Source organism: Drosophila virilis, chromosome X (assembly GCF_030788295.1).
Source record: "Drosophila virilis strain 15010-1051.87 chromosome X, Dvir_AGI_RSII-ME, whole genome shotgun sequence".
Classification (NCBI taxonomy): domain Eukaryota; kingdom Metazoa; phylum Arthropoda; class Insecta; order Diptera; family Drosophilidae; genus Drosophila; species Drosophila virilis.
Genome location: NC_091543.1, coordinates 4,338,450 through 4,365,697, shown reverse-complemented (window position 1 = coordinate 4,365,697; position 27,248 = coordinate 4,338,450). Strand labels below are relative to the sequence as shown.

The 27,248-nt window shown below is 45.2% G+C and overlaps 2 protein-coding genes across 6 annotated transcripts; both read right to left on the bottom strand.

Annotated features, from left to right (window-relative positions):
* Positions 1–608: 608 nt before the first annotated feature.
* Positions 609–27,191, bottom strand: LOC6634675 (plectin). The gene is made up of 5 exons (XM_070211240.1): positions 26,360–27,191; positions 10,897–11,227; positions 10,743–10,819; positions 7,414–7,778; positions 609–6,815 (listed from the first exon to the last, which is right to left on the bottom strand). Exons 2-5 carry the CDS (start codon positions 11,079–11,081, stop codon positions 1,275–1,277), a joined length of 6,168 nt encoding a protein of 2,055 aa, XP_070067341.1. The 5' UTR covers positions 11,082–11,227; positions 26,360–27,191; the 3' UTR covers positions 609–1,274.
* On the bottom strand, positions 12,248–25,501 carry Pfrx (6-phosphofructo-2-kinase/fructose-2,6-biphosphatase). Of its 5 annotated transcripts, none has more exons than XM_070211250.1 (2): positions 25,301–25,501; positions 12,248–15,744 (listed from the first exon to the last, which is right to left on the bottom strand). In XM_070211250.1, the coding sequence occupies exon 2, from the start codon at positions 15,170–15,172 to the stop codon at positions 13,529–13,531; it is 1,644 nt and encodes a 547-aa protein (XP_070067351.1). In that variant the 5' UTR covers positions 15,173–15,744; positions 25,301–25,501; the 3' UTR covers positions 12,248–13,528. The 5 variants fall into 5 exon arrangements, with proteins under 5 accessions (XP_070067351.1, XP_002057992.2, XP_070067349.1 ...); XM_002057956.4 differs by having other exon boundaries at positions 12,248–15,612; XM_070211248.1 differs by lacking the exon at positions 25,301–25,501 and adding an exon at positions 22,049–22,550 and having other exon boundaries at positions 12,248–15,747.
* Positions 27,192–27,248: the final 57 nt, after the last annotated feature.

Below are 27,248 nucleotides of genomic sequence, written 5' to 3'. Positions count from 1 at the left end.
TCGTGAACTAGTTCTTTTAAGTAAATATTTTATTTGATATATTCAGTTCACGATTCTCGGTTTGTGAATTAGTTCTTTTAAATAAATATATTAGTTGATTGATTCGGTTCGCGGTTCGTGAACTAGATCTTTTAAATAAAGAACCAAATCAAAGCTCGTTACGAATCGGTTCCGCTGGGATCAGCTTCAAATCCAAGGCAAATCCAGTTCTAGACTCTAAAGTCGGGACCCTGAAAATCCGCCCAAGGATATTTTTGACAACTCTCGAATTTGTTTAAACATTTAATTTTCATTTTAATGTGTTCTCCTTTTTTTTTTTTGCATTTTTCTCGGCAATTCTTAGGACATTTACTTATTTTTACAAAAAAAAAATTTTTTAGTTTTTCATGTTCTTTTTTTTTATAGTTTTTTGTTTTTTTAAATGTCTAGATACACATAGATATTTTTATTATAATTAATGTGGTATAGTATTTATGCTTGTCATATATATATATATTTTTTTTCTTTTTATATATATATATGTGTATATATATATATATAATATTTAACTCCTTTCAGTTGCTTTGGTGCAGAACATACAAACATAAAATATTGGTTTCTTCTTGCAGTCGCGCTCTCTCTCTCTCTCTCTCTCTCTCTCTCTCTCTGCCTCACTCTTACATTGTCTGCATAAATATATATTGATATATTTCTTATTTTATTTAAACACACACACACACATCTATTTATATTCTCTTAACACACATTTTGGGGCTATATATTCTTATTAAAATAAAACATTTATATATTTTTTTTTCGTCTTTGCCGTTTTTTCTCTCAATTCTTAATTTCTAGTTTCCTTTTGTTTTGTTGCTTTCTTTCGCTCCTGCTCTTCCTCTTATTTTCTCTTTTCTCTTAGCCTAAACTTAAACTAACTTATTTTCTCTTACATTTCCAATGTAAAAGGAAAATTAAAAAAAAAAAAAGAAAGTAGAAAACAAAAACAAAAAACAATTAAAAAAAAAAAACTTTGCACATGAATTTCCTAAGCAACATTTTGGGCTGAGCGAGAGGGAGAGTGTGGGAGAGAGCAGGAGGCAGAGAGAGCGAGAGGGAGAGAGCACGAACAGGGTTGTCAGCGTTTTCTTAGATTAAGCAAAAAAAAAAAAAAAAAAAAAAATTGCGCTTATTTTGTAGAGAAATAAAAAAAAAAAATGTATTCCCGTTGCAGATTTCGGAAACTAGCATCCAGTTGGAGTTCCTGCTGCTCCGGGCAACCCAGCCGCCCCGATCTTCTACTGGAACGGCACAAACTTGGCCAGATCGGCGGCGGCAGCGGCGGCATTGGCGGCGGCAACGTTGGAGGAGACGGCGGGGCGCGGCGCAATTGCCGGATTGGTGACCGTGATGGGCAGCTCAAGAGATGTGGGCACACCGCTGCCATTGCCATGGCTGGTCACACCGATCACGGCCAGACTATCCTCGAGATTGCCCTCCAGCAGCGGCGAGACGCGCCGATGCAGCTGCAGACCGCCGCTCGGATTCTCCAGCGTCGACATGATGGGCGTCTGATCCAGCAGCGCGTTCGTCTCGTTCGTTCGCGCCGTTATCGGCGGCGTCAGGTGTGTCGTTGCCCCGGCCAGGGGCAGTGCGTGCGCCATGAAACCGACCACATCATCCGTGGCCATGGCCACTCCAGTTGCCACGCCCACTCCTGTTGGCTGCTGTCGCGTATCGATGTGCAGTAGTCCGACGCCCGCGTCGACCACATCGCTGCCGGCAAGCGCCGCGGCCAGCAAATCATTTGGCTGCGCCGGCGTCACCTGTGCCGGCGTCACATGCTGCTCATCCGCATCCAGGGCCATATCCTCGAGATTGACCAGCTGCAAATCGCGCTCCTGCAGATAGTTCTTGGCCGCCTGCAGAATGTCGCTGGCATGGAGCATGGCCTGGCCGCCGCCGTCAATCTCGATGACAATGTCATCCTGCTGTTCGGCTATGTTCATTAGCACCTCGGTGGTCAGCTCCAGCTGGTGGCCATTCACGCTCAGCTGCAGCACATTCGATTGCAGCTGATAGATCTCATCGTGCGCCGATTGCGGTGCCACAGTCGCCTCCGGTTGATCATGCCCAGCGCCATCAGCTGCAGCCACATTCTCATCCTCCTCATTCTCATCCTCATCATCGTCATCATCGTCGTCGTCGTCGTTGTCATCTACGTCTTCCTCCTCCTCCTCCTCCTCGTCCTCGCCCTCCTCGGTCGGGTGATCTGCGTCGGCTTCACGTTCGCCTCGTGGCATGGTCTCGGCCACCTGGCTAAGGGGCGTCATCATGCCCAGCATGGCGGCCGCGGCGGCGGGCACCTCCTGCTCCTGCTCCTGCTCCTGCTCCTGGCCAGCGCTGAGCGCCAATTGTCGTGACGCTGCCGACGCCGCCGCCTGTTGCTGTTGCTCCGGCTGGACCACCTGCGCCATGGCCTCGCCCTCGAGCAGAAAGACCGCCGACAGGGGATGTCCGTCGGGCAGACGCGGCGATTCGGTCAACGCCTCCAGCGGCACGGGCACCAAATGATTCTCGCTGTCCAGATACAGCGCCTCGTTGTTCAAGGGCGTAAAATTGTTGTTGTTCGTCAAGGAGCAGAGCATGAAGGTGTTATTGTAGCCGGGTATCGGATGCGTCATCACGGCGCAGATGCGCGGATCTGTATTGGAATCCTGTTGCTGGCCCGGCTCCTTGTGCTCCCCACCCAGCTCCGGTTGGACCGGTGGTGATGATGGTCCCGATGTGTCCGCCTCCGGCTGTTCCTCGTCAGGCTGCAGCTGCTGATCTGATTCGGGCTGCGACTCTTGCCGGCTGCGTCGCCGTCGCAACTCGGGATTGGGACTTGTGCATCGCCTCTTCAAGAGCTGTTGCTGCTCGCGCAGCTGCTCCAGCTGGCGCCTGGCTCTGGCGACCATCGCCTCGTCCTGCAGCATGGCCAGCGCCAGGCAGGATTTGGCGCGCACTGCAACAGTTGCTGCCTCCGGCAGCGTCTCTGCCGTCGGCTGCTCGCTGACGGCCCGCTTGCCCCAGCGCAGCAGGGCACGCAGCGGCAGCTGCTCCAATCGCAGCAGCAGCTGGCGCTCGTCCGAGTTGGGCTTGTGCAGGCTGCGGGCGCGCGCCCAACGCTGGCGGGCAATGCGACAGATTTCGGCGCTGCGTCCGCTGGTCATGTCCGCCTCGTATTTGCGTAACATTTCGCGTTCGCGCTTCTTCAGTTTGCCCTCGAAGCGCAGGCCTGTCGGTGGCGTCGATGGATTGCTGTTTGCCCAGCTGGACGAGGAGGTGGCTGGCGGCGAATCCTCTAATGTGCGCAAATGCTCATACTCTTCCCGTTCTCGTTCCAGCTCCAGTTCCTCTTCACGCTCTCGTTGCCGTTCACGTTCCAGTTCCTCTTCTTGCTGCCGTTGTCGTTCCTGCTCCTGTTGCTCCTGTTGCTGCTGCTGCTGCTCCTCCGCCTCCTCCTCGGCTTCTTGCTGCTGCTTGTCTGGCCTGTGCCTCGCCGGCTGCCGCCGCAGCTGACTCCGACTGCTGGCAAAGCTGGCGCTGCTGTTGCTATTGTCGGAGCTGGCGCCCACCGGCAGCTCGTAGAGATTGGGCAACAGTATGTCCTCCAGTATGAGCACAGCGCTCGATTCCGTTGCCGTTGTGGACTCCTCGGCCAGCGCTGGCGCCGAACGCTGCAGCTCGCGCGCCTCCTCCGCCGAGATGACGGCCATGTTGGACGTGATGGAGCTGCTGTTGCTGTTGCTATTGCTGTGCACCTGCTGCTGGAAGGAGCTCGTGTTGCTGTGGTTGCTGTTCGTGTTTGTGCTCAGGTGCAGCAGCGCTGCGCTGCTGCCGCCCGCTGCTGACGCAGCAGCCCCCGAGAACAGCCCGCCGCCGGAGTAATGGGCGTGGCTGTGGCTGTGGGCATGGGCTGGGATCGGTGCTTGGACTGGATATTGAACTGGATATTGGCACAGGGTTTGCGTTGTGCTTAGCTCCGGTTCCGGCTCCGGTTCGGGCTCCTGTTCCGGCTCCGGCTCCGGTTCCGGTTCCGGTTCCTGTTTTGGCTCCAGCGTTGGCTGTGGTGGCTTTGCCTTTGGAAAGGTTTGCGTTCTCTTGCTGCTCGACTTGTTTTTCTTTTTGGTTTTCGACTTGGTCTTCTCCTCTCCTGGCACGTCGCTCTTCTTCTTCTTCTTTTTCTTGGGTACACCAGCCGTGCCCCCTGCTGCGCCCTCGCCACTGACGTTGACGTTGTTGTTGTTGTTCTTCTTCTTCTTGGCCTTGGACTTGCGTCGTCGTTGCTCGGTCCTCGGATCGGCAACGCTGCCGGCGGCGCCTCCATTGGCCAGCCTGGGATCGAGGGGCGGCAACGTTAGCTCCGTGTGCAGCGGCAGCAGGTGCTCCATGAAGACAGACGCCGCCATTGCCGCTGCTGTCGCTGCCGCCGTCGCTGCCGCTGCCGCCGCCGCTGCCGACGTTGTCGTCGAGGGCTTCTCCTCAAGCGCTGGCATTGGCATCTCCTCCGTATCGAGCGTCTCGTCGCGCTGTGCCGCCGCCTGCTGGGATTTGTTGCGCGACTTGAAGATGCGCTTCTGTCGCTCCTTGATGGGCAGACTGAGCTGCTCCTGCTCCTGATCCACATCAGCTGCATCCAGCTCAGCGGTTTCGGCAACGGGCGCGTACGCTGCCGGCTCCAGCTGCTGCTCCGGCTCGTTGAAGCCCTTGAAGTGCTCAGCCAGCTGCAGCTCCGGCTCACCAATTGACTGCTGCCGTTCTCGTTCTCGTTCGCGTTCCCGTTCCCGTTCCCGTTCCCGCTGCTTCTCCTCGCCATTGATCAGCGTCGTCGGGGCGGGCTTGGTGCGTCGCCTGTAGCTCAAGCCATTTTGGCCATCAGGCGGCAGAGCGGTTGGCTGCAGTGCAGCATGCTCTTCGTCATCCTCCTCGGCAAAGTCAAAGCAGGAGGAGCCAGCCTTGACATGCTGCGCGTGCGCCTGGGCGGCCTGCAGATTTGCCTTGGACAGGCGCTGCTGATGCTGTTGCGGCTCCGCGGAGTCGACAAAGACGACGCTCTCATTGGAGCTGGCGTCGCTGTCCTGTATTATGATGGGCTCCTCGGGCGCGCCCATGTCGAACTCCTGCAGCACCACATCGCGCCGATCCTTCTTTGGTATGTTGCGTATGCGTTTCGACGGCAGCTGCGTCTTACCGGACGGTCCGGGCTCTGAGCTCTCCTCCTCGCCGTAATCCTCCGCCGGCGCCGCTGTTGATTTCGGCTGAGGTTGCGGCTGCGCCTGCGGCTGCGGCTGAGGCTGAGGCTGGGCGCGTGGAAGCATTAGCTTGTGATGCAGCTGCTTCTTGTGCAGCGTCTCCGTGGGCTGTCCATTGGTCTGCTGTTTGTTGTGCACCTCGGGCAGCTCCTCCTGCTCGTAGTCGCCCCACTCGGCGAGCAGTCGACGGTGCAGCTCACGCGACGCGGCCGCAACGCCCTTGACGGTATCCCGTTCCGGTTCACGTTCCAGTTCCCCTTCTCTTTCTCTTGCCGGTTCCAGTTCCCGTTCCGATTCCTGTTTTGTCTTCGGCTGCTGCTCGGTCTGGCGCGTCTCCTGCATCTGCTCCGTCTCGGCGCGCAGACGCTTGCGTCCGCGCTTGACAACGATGGGCGTCGATGTATAATTGGGCTGGGATTTGGCCTTGAGCTTTGACTTGTTGCCCTTGGCCGGCGCGGGCGTCGGGCTGGGCGTCATCAGCGTCAGAGTCTTGCGCTTGCCCGGCGCCGGTGGCGTTTGCGGCGACACCAAGCCGGACATGGCGGCCGGCGGCGCAAGTGGCAACAGTTGAGCTGCTGCTGCCGCTCCTCCTCCTCCTTCGACTGCTGCTGCTGCTGCTGCTGCTGCTGCTACCGCTCCTATTCCAGCTGCTTCGCCTGCTTGCGAATGGGACAAGCTGGGACTGCGCTCCTGCTGGCGGCTAATGGAGCGCGTCAGGCGACGCACCTTTGCCGGCGGCGTTGGCGGCGTCGGCGGCAGCATCGGCGGCGCCGGCATCGTGGCGCGCAGCTGATGACAGCGTCTGCGTCGCGGATCCCGTGCGCTCATCAACTGGGTGCTGCGACGCTGCAGCTGCAGCGCAACGGAGCACTCGCTGCCAAGTGTCTGCAGGTCAAGTTCGAGTTCACGTCGACGCTCTCGCTCCCGCTCCCTTTCCCGTTCTCGCTCTCGCGTCCTCTCTCGCTCCCTTGTCGCCCTGGGCAGGCGTGCGCGTGCACGCGCCCGCTCTCGCTCCCGATCTCTATCCAGCTCCTGCGTTGGCGACTTGACCACACGCTCAATGCTGGCCAAGGTTAGCTGCGCTATGCTCGCCACCTGGCGCTGTTCCTCGTCCGTAAGCGGCGCATCGACCACAATGGACACATGCCGGGATTGGCAGCGCCACAGCGACGAGGAGTATGTGTCCCGGCTGGCCGATGTATTGGCCCGTCTTGTCGCCCGCTGTTGCAGCAGCTGACGCACATTGGCGCTCCCGACGCCGATACCGACTCCGCTGCTGCTGCTGTAGATGCTGCAGCTGCTTGTGCTGCATCCGCCTCCGCCTCCTCCGCCTCCTCCTCCTCCTCCTATTCCGCCGCCTACTAATCCGCCACCTCCATATCGGCTAAGCTCCACATGGGTGCGACGATGGATGAGCAGCACATTCATGCTGCTGGTGTGAAAGTCGCACAGATTGCACTCGTATCGCTGATCGTTGCGTCCCTCCGGACGCGCATAGGCTGCAGCCGGCGCTCCAATGTCCATGATCCGTATCGTCGAGTCCTGCAAAATTACAATTACATGCTCTTCAATCAAGGCAAGCCCAGCGTTTGTTCCCACATTGGAGAAGCCTTCAAGTGCCCAGACTTTGATTTGAATATCTTGAATCTCTTGCATAGACAAGACCTCCCACTAGGCTGGAGTATACCCTACAACTAGCTGGCAGCTGTCTTCTGCGACTGCTCATCCTCTTTGCTTTGAACCATACTATTTATGACTCCTCCTCCTCCTCCTGCTCCTCCTAAGCCTAGCGGCTATTCACCGGCCTTGCCCGTTAAAAGTTTTATTTATTTTCGCAATTACCTTGTGACATTCGCAAAAGGAAATGTAAGAAATGTGGATAGTGGAATTAGGCTATGACAAATAACAAATGTGTTTTCTGATGCACATTTTTCACATTCGAAAAATGTGTGACATACGCAAAAGGATATGTTAGAAATGTGAACAGTGGAATCAGGCTATAACAGCTCAACTAACTCTATGCCTTGCATGTAACAGGTTTCAGGCTTCTTCGCTCTGCAGTCTGGAGTCTTCGCTGCCTCGTCTAAGTTCTTCTATTCTAAGCTATTTAGCATATAGTCTAAACTCTGGACAGACTCACATTTCGTTGGGTTGGCCCAACTGTTGCCGGACTTGTTGCCACATTTACTGTGCTGATTGTTCGGTTGCAGTTGCAATTGCAATTGCAGTTGCAGTTGCTGCAGTTGTTGTTGATGTTGTTGTTGCAATTGTTGTGCAGATGGTTGCAGTTGTTGCTGTTGCCGTTGCTGCTGCTGCAGGTGCTGCTGTTGTTGTTGTTGATATTGAAGAGGCTGTTGCTGCTGCTGCTGCTCGAGAGCAGCGCCTTAATGAGACTTTCGGGCCGGGCTGCAGCTTCGGCTGCCTCGTTGTTGGCCGCCCAACGATTCTCGGCGTACTTGACATCCTCGTTGAACTTGTCCCTCATGTCCGGGGCCACGGATTTTCCTGTAAGCAACCAAATCAAATCAAAATCAATTCCCATTTTCAAATCAATAAAGTTCTCCCAACTGGAAGATGCACTGTACCCAGCGCTGAGTTGCTATGAGAAACAAGGAATTCTACACATAAATCCACGCAACATCCGCGCTTCTTCTTTCCTTTGAACCACACTAGCTTTGACACCTGCTCCTCCTAAACTCCTTTAAGTTCACTTTATGCAGTCTGATCTGAATGAAACTTTCTTCTAATCAAAATATTTATAAGATTGCGACAAAGTCAAATACTCCTCAGCTGAGAGGTGCATCCACCTAGTCAAGATCTGGTCAAGGAGGAAAGAAATTGATCAAATAGAAAGCGCAAAATTAACGAGATCTTAAAGTCAACTCGACTTTCGAATACCACGCAATGGAGCACAAGTTCGATAGAATAATGAACTACTTCATTAAAATGAACTAATGAACTTATTCAGCAAAATGAACGATTTAGCAAATTGAAGTAGATATCGCGAGTGAACTAAATGAACGACTGAACTTATTCAGCAAATTGAACTAGATATCGCGAGTGAACTAAATGAACCCTTTAGTTCGCGACCAGAAAATGAACGAGTAGAAGCTCCAAGTGAACTAAATGAACAATTAAGTTTAAAACCAGAAAATGAACGAGTGAACTTATTCAGCGAATGGAACTAGATATCGCGAGTGAACTTATTCAGCGAATTGAAGTAGATATCGCGAGTGAACTAAATGAACGAGTGAACTTATTCTGCAAATGAACTAGAAGTCACGAGTGAACTAAATGAACCCTTTAGTTCGCGACCAGAAAATGATTGAGTGAACTTATTCAGCGAATGGAACTAAAAATCCCGAGCATTTTAATCGATACAAAAATATTGAGATAAGGATAATAGATTAAGGAAATGCTGGAGTATTTTAATTTCAAATATCTTCACCGTTTGCTAGCATATTCTTCAATTGGATAGCTAGAATTTAGATCTAGTTAAAGGAACTGTTGGGAATGCAAAGTTTGAAGAGTTTCTTTCAATCTCTCGGCACTTGATGAGCTGAATTTTAGATCTATTTAAAGGCATATAACTGAAGAAGTGAACTTTTTTACCTATAGAACTTCATTCTTTTATTTTATAATTGTAAAAGGGAAGGAATATTATCTTAAAGACAACTGTTCAAGAGATCTCAAGAGGGATCTCACGTAGTAATCGCAGCAACCTTTTACGAGATTCTTTTTTAGTCGGCTGCCAAATCTAGTTGCCCGGTTGAGGAATGTCATGGGATTGAAACATTTGCCGGACGGTTTGGGTTGGTAGAGAGCTCATATTTATTTTATATCTCGTGGTGTTCATATCGAGCATACGAGCTCCTCAAAAAAAAAAAATATATATATATATATTTGTATATATATTAAATTGGTATTTTTTTGTATTTGGACTTGAAATATTTCGTACGTCTTTTTTATATATATATATTTTTTTTTGCCAAACAACGTGGACGAAGGAGAGAAGCAGCAGCAGCAGAAGACGAAATTGAATCCCTGCACGAAAAGTGGATCAAGAAAAGAAGAATCATACGAATCTGACCCGAGGGAAAGGCGAAGAGAGAACCCGCATCTGAAAACGCAAGGCGAAGGTGGAAAACGGAAAGCAGCGAAAGCCGAAAACGAAAACCGGAATAAAGGTGCCAAGAGGAACGAGCTCGGAATCAGTGGAAGAAGAAAAAAGAGTGGAATCCTAATGTGAATTCATATCCGCAAAGTGAAAGAAGGAAAGGGAAGGGGGAAAGGAAGCTGTATAAACGCGGTTCGAAGTGCAAAAAGTCGAGAATTATCCGAATCTGAATCCGAATCTGTGTCCAGTGTGTGAATGAGCTGCTGCCAGGACATGCGTTCCGTTTGGTGCAGCGCCGCCGGCAGCGGAGCCGGTGGAGCCGGCGGCGGCGGCGGCGGCAGCGGCGTCGGTGGCGGCGTGGACACCGGCAGCTTCCTGACGAACATAATCAGCGCGGCGGGCGCCATCTCACAGCTGCGCCTGCAGGCGATCTTTGACAATGTAAAGCCGCCGCTGCAACAGGCGCTGGGCAGTCGCCACAGCGGACCCATCATTGTTGGCGGTTTGGCGACAGGCGTATTGATCTACTGTGGACATCGCTGGCTAAACAGCACAGCGGGCGGCGCCAAGCAGAAGGAGCCGAACGGTTGGAAGCTTGAACCTGCCGGAACCGGAGATGCGGACACCGAGGATGTTCATCTGGGACTGGAGGCGAGCCACTTTGGCGGCGAGCAGCAGCCATCGATAAAGGAGTCGGTCGCTGTCAATCCGGAGCAGCCTCTGGGCCTGCTCGAGTTCGAGGAGATCGAGTAGCGGCAGGAGCAGAACACCTGTTCCAATGTGTGCATTCTATTTACCCTTCATGTAGTTTTTTCTTTCTTGTATCTTTTGGTGTATGTGTGCATATTTCGGTCTAATGTTATGAATCCCGCCCAGCAGCTGATGAATAATACACAAATTTATTAATCCCAATTTCCCCAGGACATTTACACTCGTAAGAAGCTGAGAATTATATTGTAATTTCATTCTGTTTCTCTATTCATTCAAAAGCCTTGGCTTACTTTCGCTCTTTCCGCCAATATTTCACTGTGCCACGTGAAAATATCTGAATCGCCAAGTCAAGTGAAACGGTCTGGCTTTCATTTTCGCCGAGAAAGCGTGAAATTTACGAAAAGTGTGAATCGCTCGAAAGGAATTGGAACAATATCCTGTGAAAATGAATTTGAGGCCCATTCTTGGCTAAAGAAAGCTGCGTGTAATCCATTTCCACGACTTTTCCTCATCTGGAGGTGGAAATTCGAGAAACCTCCATAATACAAGCTAGCTACGATCAAAACTCTAGCTAGCTCTTCCGTTAAAAGCTTCCCGACTGTGTATAAATTGAGGAAAAGAAAATTGTGTGTGCTACTCACTGGTGCCCATTTTGATGAATTCCGATTTGTGTTCGCATTGAAATGGATAAATCAGCTTGGCCGTGTTCACCTGTTCGCTGTTCGCGGATGCAAGGCAGAAAACGGAGAACAGTTTATTAGAGTTTAGTTTTAGGCTGGAAAAGCGCGCACTTACAAGGTTCGCTCATTGAAGAACTCGACGACTGCGAACGGACGTCGCGAGCTGTTGACGAAGCGAAAGTCCTGCGAGGAGGTTACCTCGCCGGGCCACCAAATCTCCGAATTGTGTATCTTAACCCAAACAATGTCGCCATCCTTGTACCGGGTCTCTACCAGCTCATCGTTCCGAAAGCGTGGCATCTTGCTGCAAAGCAGGAGTGCTGCTGCTGCGGCTGCGGCTGCTGCTTAGAGCTCGTAATCCAAGTCCTTGTCGTGGCTTTGTCCGCGTCGTCTGCTCCTAGTCCTTAGTCTAATACTTGTCCAGTGGTTACATCGGGCATCGGCAGCTGCAAAAGCACATACGAGAGTTTGGCTTAAAAAAAAGGCATTTCAGAACACAACTCTAAGCTGATTCGTTAACAGCTGTTCTTCCATTTACAGTACTGTTAACATAGACCTCAAACTATTCAATTAACATATGTTATGTTGCTGTCAATAGCAGTTTACTTGTTAACAGTTGTTCCATTCACAGAACTGTTAACATAAACATCGCTTGACGCACTTAACATCTGTCCTGCTGCTGTTAAAAACAGCAGTAACATTATTTCACAGCTAAATATTTTCTCATTGTTAAGTCACAGCGCACAGCTGTTAATATCACATATACTGTGCTGTTAACAGTAACATTTTGATAACATAGCATAACCAAAAACTGTTATTTAAACTAAACTAACTAAAAAGGCTTTTTCTAATGTTAAGCAGTTTTGTTGTTCACTCAAAAGAAGTTTCATTTTGAGCAAATAGTCAACTTTTTCTTGGCTCATATTTGACTCATATTTATGCGCAAATTAACAGCTCTTAACATAACATGAATGTTTATGTTCAAAAATAACTGTCTTGCTAACAGATCATGTCGTCTTCAACTGGTGCTTTAATAAAACTCCAATTTTTATTTGTAGGAACTCAATAAAATGAAGTCTAGATGTTAATTATGTAAAATACCTGGCTTGACAATTTGGCAAGTCTCAAATATGAATCGTATCAAAAGTTGCATTTATTTCCCCTAAAGCTCAACCCAATTAAGAGTTGGCTACAAAAAGCAATATTTGTCAGGTTTTATGCTGGCTTTAATTAATTTATTAATTTTTTTGGTTTTATTATTGAGTAATTCTTTATATAATGTCATTACAATATTTTAATATATATTTCAATGTATTTGTATAGTTATGTTTGTGTGTGTGTGTGTGTGTATATATATATAAATTTAAAGAGTTTATTATTAGAGTTTATATTTTGCAAACGCAATAAATTCTAAATGAATTTGGCAAATGTTGCATCCAAACTTGACAAAGATAAAAGACACGGAATCGAATAGAAAAATATATTTAAAAAAAAAAAATAAACTTACGACAAGTACAGTTAGAATCAAGTGTTGGCTAACGTTTAAAGTAAAACGCTCATCATTTATTTCGCTCGTACATAAATTATACGCATTTAAAATTGTATTTAATTTCATAAATATATATATATATATCTGATTTCTCTCAGTTCTAATTGCTGCGCGTTTACATTGTTAGCAGAGAGAGAGAGAGAGAGAGAGAGAGAGAGAAACAAAATAAGATAAACAATGAATGCAGTGGTAAAAGTTTGAGTAAATGTTCACAAAAAAGAAATGTTTTAAAAAAATATATATATCGTCTTACACACTAGGCTACGGTTTATGTTTAAGTTCTTGTGTCTCTTAAGTTTTGTGTAAAGTACACATCAATATAACAGCGTCGTCATTCCAATCACAATTTAGCACAAACAAATCAAATAGTTGTTTAACACAAATAACATTTCAAAAATTAATTTCAAAATATATCTCGAGATGGAAACAAAAAGTTGTAAAATCTAAAGGCAAATGGCATAAAACGAACAGAGTGAGAGAGACAGAGACAGAGACAGAATAAAAAAAAGTCAGCGACTGCTGTTGCTAACAGCTCTTAAAGAGAGCGGCGTCAACATTATGTAAAGTACAGCACCGTTTACTTGTAACAGTTAACATTTAAACAATTAATGTTAGCAGTTACAGTCTGGATCTTTTGTTTCGTGTTCATGTAAGTACACTGTTAAATGATACGGAATAACATTACAAGCTACAGCAGCTGCAGTTGCTGTTAAAGTGTTTGCATTTGGTTAATGTTAATAATATTTACTGCTGTCGATTATTAAGTTACTGTTAAAAATGTGAACAGTACAAAGTACAAAGCCATTTAGCAGACATTTAAGCTGTTGCTGCTGAGCGCATAAACATTGTATGTTATCTGCAACTGTTAAAGCGCCTGTTAGCGTAACATTGAATAGCAATAACTGTAAGCAACTGTAGCATGTTGCATGTGACTGTCACATTTGATTGGGTTATGCCGTTAACTGCCACTGTTAATGTAAGTGCTGTGTTAACAGCGACTGTTAAGCCTGCTGTTAACATTACAACGCCAGCGCTGTGTGTGCTGAGTGCAATATGTTTTATATTTTAGAGGGTTAATTGGACCTTGGGTTCGATTGGTTTCGTCGATTGGTTTCGGTTTCGGTTGGGTTGGGTGTACGGGATGTTGTGGCTCTTATAATGTCTTGGATTTGGTTGGCTTGTGGGGGCGTTGGCAATGTCATTGGGTGTCAAGACGAGCGCCGCCGTTGCCGTTGCTGTTGCTGTTGCTGTTGGAGGAGGAGGAGGAGGCTGCCGTTGCCGTTGCCACATCATCGCCCACAATGAGCACCTTGCCGACGCCATCGGGCGCAACCAACTCACCGCTGAGACCATCCATGCCCGGTTGGCTAACATCGCCGGGTATCTTTGGTTTCGGTCGATGCGTATCGACCGCATCGATGGGCAGCTTAATGTGCTCCACCTTACAGCCATAGGCGACGGGCGTCAATTTAATAACCGTATGCAGCGGCACATACAGATACGGCAGCTCATCGGCGGACTTGTCCAGAAAATAGGCGAACAGGCAACGCAATACGGCCTGATGTGAAACGACCAGCACATTGCCCTGCCGTTCAAGCTCCATAATGACAGGCTCGAGTCGTGCCACCAGATCCTCATAGCTCTCGCCGCGCGGATAACGATACGCAAACTTGTTAACATCGCGCGCCTTAAACTCCTCGGGAAAACGTTCCTTGATCTGTTCATAGGTCATCTCCTCACAGTGTCCGGCATCGATTTCGTTAAGCGCCTTCCAGCGTTCCTGCGGCGCCTTAACATCCGCCACCGTTTGTATTGCACGCTTCATCCACGATGTCCATACGCGCAAGCCATCAATCTGCTGCTGTGCTATAAACGAGGACAAGGCCCGTGCATACTGATGTCCACGTGCACTCAAATTGGAATCGCCGCCAATAAGGCCGCTCAAATTGTGCTCCGATTCGCCGTGACGTGTCAGATAAATGGTGCGCGGCGTTATATGTATATTCATTAAATAGTATACGATGCGCGATTCGACATGACCCTCATTATTATAGACAACCACCTTTTTGCCAGCATTGTAGACCTTCATGAAGCTCAGATGGGATTCGGTGACCTCATCGATCGGCTGATACCGTTCCTCGTAGTGTTCGATGCGTTGCAAGAAATCGCGAACAACCAGCTCTGTATTCATATTGATATAGTCCGGTGAGCTAACCTTAACCTCCAGTATATTCTGTTCAATTATTTGCGGATCATCGCATATCGATTCCACAAAGAACAAACGAAAACCGTGCTGTTTAACAACAATATCATAGATCAATTGGCGACGATCGTGCGTCGAATTTGTGGCATCGAATACGGCAATGCTGCCCAGGCCGCTCAATAGCCATTCACAGGAATCGTGTAGGGCCTGATTGGCGCAACGATTACGTATGGCCATTGCCTCCTCGTTGTCGGCACGAAAGAATTCGTGCGATTTATATGCGGTTGTTGCATGCCGACGATATTCACCCAAATTGAAGACACGCGTCGCAATCCCAATCCAATTGAGATAACGTGCCAGCTTCTTTGATATAAACGTCTTACCCCTCGCAGGCAGACCCACCATGGCAATCACATGCGGTGTTGTGCAATCGGCTATGGTGCGTTCGCCCCGTATCGGAAATGGTTTGGTCATCACCGTTTCCGATGTGGGCGGCAACAGTTTGCGCAGCTCATCGGACATTATTGATGGACAGACGTGCAGCTCATTCTCTATGGCCAGATCGGCTGTCTTCTTTAGCTGATTGAGCGAGGTGGTCCGCACGCGTAGCGACGGCGAGGTGTTATAGGGCATATCCATGATGCTGGTGGCGGTCACGGAACGTACCACCTGTTTGGCCAATACAACGGATGCGGCGGCAACTGCGGCGTGTTGCTGCTCCAGTTGTTGTTGTTGTTGTTGTTGTTGTTGCAGCAAATCGCCAGAGATTCGCAAATTATCAGCACGACAGCAACAGCTGCACGTTAAACTGGAATTGGATATGGATTTGGAAACAGATGCTGAATCGGATGCAATGGATATGGAATTGGAATTGTTGTTGTCTTTGGCCAAGGATTGGGCGGCTTGTTTGGCAGGCGTCAATTTTTGATAAAGCGTCGGCAACAATTTGGCAGCAACTGTTGTTGTTATTGCTGCTGTTGCTGCTGCTGCTGTTGCTGCTGCTGTTGCTGTTGCTGCTGCTGTTGTTGTTGTGGGAGATAGCTCGGGTGGGTTGTCCTCATCGGTTGGAGCCGAACTAGCTGCAATGTAATTGAAATGTTTTGAATTGTTGCTGCTGTTGTTGTTGTTGTTGTTGCACTGCAGTTGCTGCTGCTGAGATGTTGTTGTTGTTGTTGTTGCTGTTGCTGCTGCTGTTGTTGTTGTCGCAGGCGCTGCTACAGTTAACAGTTGTTGTTGTTGTTGTTGTGGCGTGAGACATGAAATTAGGCGAGTATTTGTTTTAATTGTTTGTGTTGTTGTTGTTTGAAATGGAATTGTGCTTGTTGTTGTTGTTGTTGTTGTTGTTGTTGCTGATGGGTTGCATGAAGTTGTTGTTGTTGTTGCTGCTGTTGTTGCTGTGTGTTCCACACGAAGCAGCCCAACAATATTATTCATAAATATGTGCGTGTGTGTGTGCGTGTGTGTGTATGAATGGGCGTGCGAATTGTATGCAAAGCAAAGCAAAACAAAAAATAAATAAAAAAAAAACCAACACAAAAATAGGTAAATAAAATATAATACCAAAAAGTAAAACCAGTTAAAAGAAATGTGGCTACCAAACAGACGCAATTAAAACGAAAAAAAAAAACAAAAAAGAAATAAAAACTGGCCAAAAAAAAAAGATAAGAAGAAGAGCGAAACTAGATAACTTTATACATGTACATACGCGTGTTTACATATACATTAACATTGTATATATGTATACGTATGTGTGTGTATATTTGACTTCTTTTTGCACTTGACGAAACAACCGAACCGAGCCACAAAAGCAAGAAACTTAAAATGTGAAACGAGGAGACAAGAAAAATGAAGAACGTGCGCGATGCGTGGGCGAACGCTGCGCGTTGCTAGCCAAAGAAGCAGCAGAAGAGGCAACAACAAAAACAAAAAAAAAAACTATACATACATATGAAGAACAACAGCTGTTGCTTAACAGAAAAGAAAAGGGAAAGAAGTGAAAAGAAAAGGCAAAGACAAGTCGAATGCGAGGGATTCGTGCGTGCGTGCGTGCGTGTGCGTGTGTGTGTGTGTGTGTGTTTAATGAGTTGTTATCGATAGTTCAGCCCTGGTCGCAATTAAAGATCGATTAACGAACGCAAAAATTGTCTGCTTCTTCGTGCTGGATTTAAAATGCTGCAAATTTATTGCTGCTGCTGCTGCTGCTGCTGTTGTTGTTTGTTTAAATTGCATTTGCAATTGAAATCTACTAAAAGAAAATAAATGAATCAAAGATCGATCAAAAACAAAAACTAAATTTCAAATTTTAGTACACAGCACAAAGCTGCAACGCATGCAGCACAAAAGCAAAGAAATTGTTTTTGCTTATTGTGCGCTTATGCAAGGCAATATAACAAACAACCGCAATATGTAACAGAAACGTAGCAGAGACGCGGCGCATGCTGTAAATGATCTAATGTTATGTTATGCACATTTATACATATATATATTCATTTACTTGTTGCTTTAGTTTGGCGGCAACTGTAATTTATACAGCTATTTATCAGCTGTGCATAATCGCAGCAGCTCAAGAAATGTCCAATGCACACATGCACATACAAACATATGTGTGAGTGAGTGTGTGCGTGTGGGTGAGCGAGATAAAGAGACAGACCACAAATGCCGATGGCCTTTTGTCAATTAACTTAACAGCAGCAGCAGCAGCAGCAAGAGCTCTGTCAAGGTCAGTGCTGCCAGACAGGCCAAACCTTAGCAGCAGACAGCGTCTTATGCATGCATGCACACACACACACACATGGACGCACTAACATGCAAGCGCATGCACGTTTATTGATCAGCTGTTTGAAAGTAACTGCAGCCAGTGTTGCCAGCTCCGTTTTTGTAACCAACAACTGTGACTTCAGCGCATTTTTGGGCAATATTTAACATTGCTGTTATATTGCAATTGCAAAAAATGTCCCCTTTTCAAGCAGAAGAATTAATTTGCATTGACGCGATTGATTTTTATTAATAATTACTTATAGAATGCAACTATTGTGGGCGCGGCTGCATACTTTTAATGCGACAATTAATTGTTATGGCTCATTAAACCAATTCGAAATCAACTTGCAACTATGCATGGCTTCAATGTGCAACCACAACAACAACAACAATAAATGAGCATTAATAACAATAAATGAAAAAACAATAAAAATAAAATTTAATAAAAAAAAAATATGGCAATCGAAGACAACTACTTATCGAACAGCCTCTGTTGGCCAATCAAAAGCTTAAGTTGCTATGTATGCGTGCATGTGTGAATGTTTCTTTATGCATATGTGTGTGTGTATGCATGTGCGAGTGAGTGTGTGTGTGTGTGTGTGTGTGTGCAGATGCAATTACCTGGGCCAAGTTTAGAGTTGTCGAGCTGCGAGCGCGCGCGCGGCCAGAATTATAGAAAGGAAAAACGAAAGAGACAAAAAGTGAAACGAAACAAAGAAGGGAGGAAATAAAACAAAAACTAAGAAGAAGAAAAACAGCGTGAAGCAGACACAACGCTCAATGCGCCAATACTAAAAATTGTGCACTAAACGCAAAAACCCGAGCGTAGCAAATTGGCGCTGCGACGCAGTCGGCAGCGCAGTTGTAACTGTAAACTGTGCCGGCAGCAGAGGTCAACAAATAAAAATTAAAAGCCAAAACAAAAAAACAAAAAATCGCAAAGCAATGTGAAAATAGAAACATAAAAAGAGGCAATAAAAAACTGTTTTCAAAACTACGCAAAAAAAAAAAAAAAAAAATCGAATGGCGCGATTTTGCGCTTTGATTTTTTGATTGGCAACGGCAACTGATTGACGTCGGCGTCGGCGACGGCAGCGACAGAGGCAGAGCTTATGCAGCGGCAGCAAATGCATTTGCGCAGACACATGTGTGAGTGAGTGTCTGTGTGTGTGTGTGTGTGTGTGTGTGTGTGTGTGTCTGTGTAAACTAGTTCACAATTGGCTGTGTTTGCGCAACAGGCCAAATGCTTAGCAGAAGCGCACATTGGAAATGAGGGGAAAGGGGGAAGGAAGGGGATTGGATGGCGTGTGGTTTGTGGGCAGCGCATCGCCGCCCACTTTCTTAACTGATTTCAAGTGCAAATGAACAAACCGCCAGAGAAAACACTTTGCATATTTGCATATATTTATATAGATTATGGGGGTAAGCGCAAATGCGTCATAAAAACGATCTTGACCCGCGGCGATAGCCAGACGAAATGGCTGTGGAAAGCGGAGAGAAGGACAGTGAAAACAAGGTGGATGCGCGCTATCAGCTAACAGCAGCAGCAGCAGCAGCAGCAGCAGCAGCAGCAGCAGCTGCTGTCGGCAGCATTGGAAGGCAAAGTCCAGAATTCCTTGTGGCGTGAGCTTTTTGTGCAACTGGAAGGTCACACACAATCCAATTGGAATACCGATTGTAGAGCTTTTATTTTTTTTTTCAAGAGATTTACCACTATTTGCCATCTCGCTTGCACGCATTGAGCGCTTATCAGTGTTATCTGTGGGCGCGCATGCACTCGTCGAGCGCGTGGCCAGTGTGACCGCAGCACACGCACACACACACACACACACACACCTTTCACAATCAGTGCTGCTTGTTCTTTCTCTTTTTGGTTTGTTTCTTTTACGGTTTGTGTCGAGTCGCATTTATCGACTCGTTAATTACAAAGTATTTAAAAGTATTTGATATGCGATTATTTCCGGACAGCGACTGATAAGCATTTAAGCAACAATTGTAGGGCTCATTCACCCCACCCCAACCCCTTCGACCGACTTGCCATTATCATAAATCTAACAAGCCCATCAACAACAACAACAAGAAGAAGACAACGGAACAACAATTAACCAGCTGCCGCTTTTCCATGTGCTAATCGCTTTGTTCTCGCTTATCAAAATGAATATAGCAATAATATACATATATTTGAATACACACACATATGTGCAGGTGGGGGGGTAGTACCCGGCTTTGCCCGGCTCGTTCATTTTAAGCCAACAACTTTCCAATGCTCTTGAATTTTCACTTTGAACTCGATTCACCCGTTTTCCGACAATCGCAGTGAATTATGCACAAATCACTGAGAAAGTTTCATCAAAAAAAAAAAACCCAAGTCAAGTTTGAAAACGAAACTCTTTCCTCTTTTGCCATTTGCTCCACTGTCCCACAAATATTTTGCAATACATTACGCTTGTTTTTTTTTATATCATTTTGCAACACTGCAGTTTAATAAACTCGGTTATCGCTCAGCTATTTTGTAATGAATATTGAGAAACTTGTGACTGTTTAAACGTGTCTTAAACTTGGCTCATTTAGAGCGCAATTCTATTAAATAAAATACGTTTTATGGTGGAATATATTTACATATTTTAACGCCAATCTAATCATATAATTGACTGTCAAAAAGGGGGAGGTAGCTGGGGGGAGTGAGCATTAGATAAGCCAAAGTCATACAGACGGAATTTTGAGGGGGGGTTGAGTTGGGGGGGGTTTATAATAATCAATTTCAGCTAAAGCTTTTCATAAATTGTGAGCAGCGTTCGCATTAGCGAGCGTCCACTGTGCCGCACGCATCGTGCGCTTCCTCTTGAACTTGATGCTGCATTTTGCTTCCAGTGCGCTTCCAGCCATAAATACGCACAAATGCACCTTGACATTGACAATTCCAATGTCTCTCTCTCTCTCTCTCTCTCTTTCGCTTGCGTACATGCGCATGCATGCATGCGCGCACACATGCATACATGCATGCATGCATATATATAGAGATATGTATGTAGATACATAACTGCACATTTGTTTATTTATTTAAGCGTTTAATCGCATTGTCATACGTTACTTTCGGTTTCGATCATGTTGTTGCACTGGTTAAGGGCTTAAAGCTCTTGCCATAAACGTGCCAAGTGTGTGTTTTTTTTTTTTTTTTATAACAACAAACAACAATGTCAACTTTTGTCTCTAACTGTCTTCCCGTCTCTGTCTGAGTGTCTGTGTTTGTGTGTGTGTGTCTGTGTGTGTCTGTGTGTCTGGCAACATTCCTCAAACCGAACGTCAATGCATCATCAAAAGTGCCGCAAAAGCTGAGCTGAGCTGAGCTTAGCTTAAGAGAGCGCTTTGTATATCGCTTCAACCCCCCACCCCCCTCCTCTCTCTCTCTCTCTCACTCTCTCTCACGCGCTCGCCTGCTCTCTCGCCGTGATCTCTTTTGTGCAGAGCAGCAGGCGCACACGTGTGGGCTCTGCTTTGGGGGTTAAACTTTCACCAAAATAAAATAAGAAGAAATAAATAAAATTGGCGCAAGAAGCAGAGAGGCAATGACCGACATGTCGCGGACAAAAGTGCCGTTGATGCCGAATTTTAATAGAAAGCACACACACACACACACACACACACAGAGAGAGACAGAAGCTTGCGATGTAACTGTAAAGCGCATTCCAATTAGAAACTGCAGCTAAACTTTAAGCAAAACAACTGAATTAAAATTAAATATTTAAAAAATTAAAAATAAATAAATTAATAAAAATGCTCAAGGCCAAAAACATTCGCTTTAGATATTCTGTGCAAACAATTCCGGTTGAACAGAAATTCGCAAATTTAAAGAAAGTATAAAATGTGTGCATGTATGCATGTGTGTGTGTGTGTGTGTGTGTGCAAAAGGTCTCGTCTTTCTACAGAAAATCTCATCAAACTGTTAGAACTAACAAAACAGAGCGCGGCAAAAACACAAAAACAAGTCTGAAGGCGGAAATTCACAAAAATAGCGAAAATATTCTAATATATTCGAAAAAAAAAACAAGAAAAAAAAACGAAACAACAAAACTGAAAACAAAATACAAACAGATATCTCTTGCTGTCTGTCTGCTGTTTTGTTTTGATGATTACAAATTACGAACGATGATAATGAAGTCAATCATGATGATGACAAATAGCTTAAAAGGCGCCAACAACAACAACAACAGCAACAATAGCAACAACAATCGCTGCATTAGAATGTGGTCTGCCCATAATATAAAAGCGCGCAGCAACAGTGTGACCAACACACACCAACACCAACACACACACGCACACATAAGTCCATGTGCATAACGGCAGAGTTTGCAGACGACAAAAACAAAAATAATACTAATAATAATTGACTAAGTTAACGTTAATGAAACATTGGTATATAAAAAGTCATTAAACTTTATGCCAAAAGCCAAAACACGCGACTGAGAGACAAAATGTGTGTCACACGAAGGGCGCAGACAGTCGAAAAAGAAGAAGAGTCAACGAGAGCGCAGCGCAAGCAGAATTATTGACCACAGGCAACAGCAAGACGAAGACGAAGACGACGACGAAGAAGAAGAAGAAGAATAAAGCCCAAGTGCAAGTTCATGAGTGTAGAGGCGCGGGTGCATGAGCATATGTGTGTGTGTGTGTGTGTGTGTGTGTGTGTGTGTGTGTGTGTGTGTGTGTGCGTGTGCGTGAGTTTAGTGTGTTAAATACAGGGTGCTTTATAATACATACATAGCAATGCGGACGCCAGCGTCGACTGTCTGGCAGTGCTGCCAAATCGTGAGGACATTGTTGCCGTTGTTGTTGTCGTCTCACAACACTGAGCCATTTCTGCTGCTGCTGCTGCTGCCTGCAGCGCGCGTGCAGCGCACTTTAGTTGCTGCGCTGCTGCGACTTGAACTTCCTTTTTGTTTTTTTTTTTTTAACTACAATTGTTAACGTTTTACCACCAAATGTCTCTCACACAAACATAGACACGCAAACAAAAGAGAGAAAAATTATAACACATAAACACACACAGGAACACGTTCACATAAAGACACACAGTTAGATCGCATGTGTGTGTGTGTGTGTGTGTGGGTAAGTATGGTTGTGTGTGTGTGTGTGTGTGTGCGTGGTGTCCGTGCTAGAGTCTGGCTGATCCGCGCTACGCACGAAAAGGTAAACGACGAAATTTGATCAGATGAACACCGCGCGTAATGCGTTCCGCACACGTCGCTTGTCAAAATAAGAATGAGCAAAAGCAAAACACAGCAGCGAAAACGGCACGCGAGCGATCGCTGCCCGGCGCGAGCGACGCGACGCGTCGTCGCTATCAAGCAGCAACAGAGCTGTGCTCTCTGCTCTCGGCCGTAGCCACAACAAAGCTGAAAAGCTGGCTAGAAAATAGCTATTTTGTATAAAAACAAAGCTTAAGCACTTCAATTCGGATTCGCCGAATTCAAATATACATTAATATAATACTTACATAAATATGGTTTGTATAACACACTCTTATACATATTTCGAAATTTAAATGCTTATACGAGAGCAAAACAACAACAACAACAACAACAGCAACAACAAAACAGCTAGATTTGACGTGAGACACAAGCTAACGGGGCGCAGCACTGAGCCGAGCCGCCGACTGCGCTGTCAAAAACATTGTTAATGCGTGGATTATTAACGGTAGCGCTGCGTCGTTACCGTTATAGGTGAGATAAGAATTTCGCGCAACGTGTGTCCCATGACAAGAAAAAGCAAATAAGCAAAAAAAAAAAAAAAAACAATACCAATTGCACTTGCAATACATACAAACCCACATTTATATACACACATACGACATATATATGTACATATATTAGGCATTAAGAATATTTTGTATTTTCTAATTTAATTAGCAAATTCTACCAGAGAAGGCAAACAACAACAACAACAACAACAACAATAACAATTTGTTGCTGCTCATTTATTTATTTAGTTAAGATTTAAGCGAAACGTAAAACCAAAGAATGTTACATACATACATATGCATACATACACATGTACATATACATACATATGTATGTACATGTTTCATATGTTTCCTTCTTCTTTTTTGTTGTTGCATTTTTACAATGCTTTAACCACTGTGCGCGGCTAAGATTTTTTTGCTTCCATTTTATTTGTTTGCCAAATTACGCAAATCGATAATGAAAAATTATTATTAACCAGCAACGGAGAGGGGAAAGTTGCGGGTAAAAATGGTGCGCAACAATCTAATGAAATATGCAAATACTGCGTGCGTGTGCGTGTGCGCGTGTGTTGTGTGTGTGTGTGTGTGGGTGCTTGTGTATGCGTGCACGAGTAGCAGCAACATAGAACTAGGCTTTAAGCTCATCTGCTCTTTCGCTCACTCGAACATAACTGCAAACAATATGCATTATGCACGAATTGTGCGTGTGTGTGTGTGTGTGGGTGTATGCGCATACAAGAAACGACAAAAGGGCAAAATCAGGCGGGTGATAGACAAAACAGCAACAACAACAACTGCAGCAGCAGCAGCAGCGGCAGCAGCAGCAGCAACTGTGGCCTTGACAAATTTTTGTGCAGGGATAAAGCGAGAAGCGTAGCAGATGAATGAAATATGTACATAGAAAACTGTAATCGCGACTTGCTGCAGCTCGCACTCATTCGCAACGCCATCTCTCGTCTGCGCCTAGTGTGTATGTTAATGTAAATGCCTGACATGTTCTGCCCGCTGCTGGGCAGCACTTTGCAAGTGCTGCCTTTGTTCCTGTTGTTGTTTTTATTATTATATTTTCATCAGAATCTGCGCGATGGCTTTTGACGTCATCAGCGGCGGCCAATTGAAATCGATAAGAAAATCTTTGTTTGTGTCCGTGTGTGTGTGTGTGTGTGTGTGTGCGCGCTGTTGATTATTAAGTCTTGTAATTGGTTTTGCGATTAACTAAATCTATTTACAACAATTTTGTTTTATGACCCCCCCTCACAATCTTTATCTTGCTACATTTAGCGTTGCAAATTGATTAGAAATTTTCCACACATTTCAAGTGCAAGGCGCACACACACACACACATAGACACAATTGCATTTATGCATGTGCATGTATTTGTGTAATTAGAAGAAAACTTGTGTTTATATTGATATTTATTACACTGTACGTACGTATTAATGCCATCTAAACGAAACGAAATGAAATAATTGTTTCAACGTAACCAGAAACTGGCAATCATCAAGTACCCCCTGGTACCGGTTTACAAATTTCTACTACATTTGGCATATATTGTTGCTTAAAACAATAAACAAAACGCGCTAAAGACAAATATTAAAAAAAAAAACTTAAATTAAAAACTTCAAAAGCGCTTCGAACATGTTAAATGTTAAAATCGCGCATTTGAACGGCAAAAGCACTAAAAGCAGCGCGCGCCCAAATGCAACACTGGCCAAAGCTCTCACTGCAAACGGCAATGTGTATGTGTGGGAGTGTGTGAAGAAAGAGCGCGAGAGAGCTAAATATGTATGCACGACCACGTATGTGCAAAAAGAACATACGCGCAAAATGAAATGTCAAAAAAATTGCGTAAAATATACATACACACACACACACACACACACACACTTACATTTGAATGAATTAAAAGCCAGCTATTGTTTAATATGAATGAATTAAAACAAGTTAAAAGCGTGCAAGTAGCCAACGGATAGGTGCAAAAAGCCAAAGCGCAACTGATAACAAAGCACGAACGCAAAACAAACGCTACGATAAACATGAATATGGAAAATGTAGCAAAAAGCAAGAGTGCAAAAACCAAAATAAAAAGCGGCGACAATTAGCAAAGGTTTCTTATATTTATTTACATACATATTTATTTTTCAACTTCACTAGAAAAAAGCATGCATTTCCAATGAGCTGTGCGTGTGTGTGTGTGTGTGTGTGTACGATGTGTGTGTGTTTGTGTGTTTCATAGAAAACATAGCAAAATAAACGAATGCATCTCTTACCTTTTCTTTCCTTCTTTCGTACACAGCCTTGCGAAAAAGCTTGTTGCTGCCGAGTGTTAAAAACTTGATGTGGCGCGCTCTCTCGCTCTCGCTGCCGCTCGCTCTCACATATACACACTGACACACACGCACACACAGGCGCAGCAGCCACGCAGTTGCCGAGAGACAAAAATTGCCTGGCTCTGCCTTTAACTTTTTTTTTTTTTTTTTTATGCAAACACTTTTGTTGTTGCGCACTTAACAAAAATATTTAATTACTTGACTTCTGTTGTTTTGTTTTTTAATTATTATTATTATTTGATACGAAAACGTTTTTATTTTCCATTTATTATTATTATTGCGCGCTCTCTTTGCCTGCTGCTGCTCTGCTCTGCTGCTGCTTTGGCCAACACTTTTTTGGTGAATGTCTGCGATGAGAAGATATCGACTGAACACAACTCGACGACAACGAAGAAGAAGAACAAGCAGAAGTAACAGCAGCAGCAGCAAGAAGTGCCGCTGCTTTATTTTTTTTTTAAGAGACTAAAAAAACAACAACAATCGGCACAAGCGTGAACGCAACACTAGAACCGTTTAAAATTATGTATATAGAAACACATATATGTGTATATGCTTATATGTAGATTTGTAGTTGTCATAATTTCTCTTCATTCGGTATTTAGCTGTTACGTTTGAATGGGGCACATTTTTGACACTGCTTTGCCAAACCAAATGCACCTAATTATATGACGGTTATTGTGCTGTAAAAAAAAAGGCAAAACTTAACAGCGCGCGCCGCTGTCACCAACACATAGGCGCAGGCACTGGCGACGACGACAATACACACACACACACACACACACATGTGTGTGTGTGCATGCCCATGTTACGTTTCGTACATATACATGTACATACATATGTACAGATATATTTATATATACAATTTGATTCCTTTGAAAAATGTTAAAGTGTGCCCTAACTTAAATTCGAACTTGCTTAAAATCTACTCGCTGCAACACTCTCTCTCCCTTTCTCTCTCTCTCTTTATTTGATGAGCATATTTTTGTATTAAGCACTTACCGCTATGCAAGTGCAGGCCGAATCCGCAAGAGTGTCAACATGACAAGAGTGTGTGAGCTGCGACTGTGTATGTAGAGTTTGGTTGTAGCTGTTGCTGTTGCTGTTGTTGTGGTTGATGTCGGTATTGCCTTTCTGCTCGCTCGCTCGCTCGCACAGACGCACACAAACACACAGGAGCGCTTCAGCGGCTAGAATTCTCAACAAAAAAAAAACGCAACGCGGAGCGCACACTTACACGCATACACACATATACAACAAACAACATATACATATGTGTGATATTACCGATTTCATATACGAAGACGTACGAGAAAAAAAATGTAGCAAGTACTTTTTTTGTTTTATTTTTTTTTTTTCAACGAGCGCGCGACTTGTTCTGCATTAAGAATTGCAATGTGAGGCACAAACACAAATTGGTAACTCGGCTCGTCAAATGAACGAGCCCAAGGACTGCGAATTCATCTGAAAATTAATTTTTTTTTTTTTTACTGTACTTGCGTGTTGGACAATTCTATGTTTTATTCGATTGTATTTGTATTTAAAGTTCAACCGAATGCTGCGCTATGTGCAGCACACTGCGACACACACACACACACACACGCATACACAAGAAAGTAAAAAGTTTTTTTTTTTCTTATTTGACGCAATTGGCGGATACTTTCAATTTGATCGTTGTTGAACCCGTGCCATTCATGGGGCTCTCGCTGAAGAACCCTCGACAGCAAATCAAAGAAATTTTGCAATTCGACGATCAAATTACAATTACGACAAAAAATAGTAATAGAGCAAAAAAAAAAATCCCGCAGCGTATTAGAGACACCGAGGTAGGGATGACTAAAAATATCGATAGATTTGACATGCATTTGAGCGATATATATTTAACGGCCAT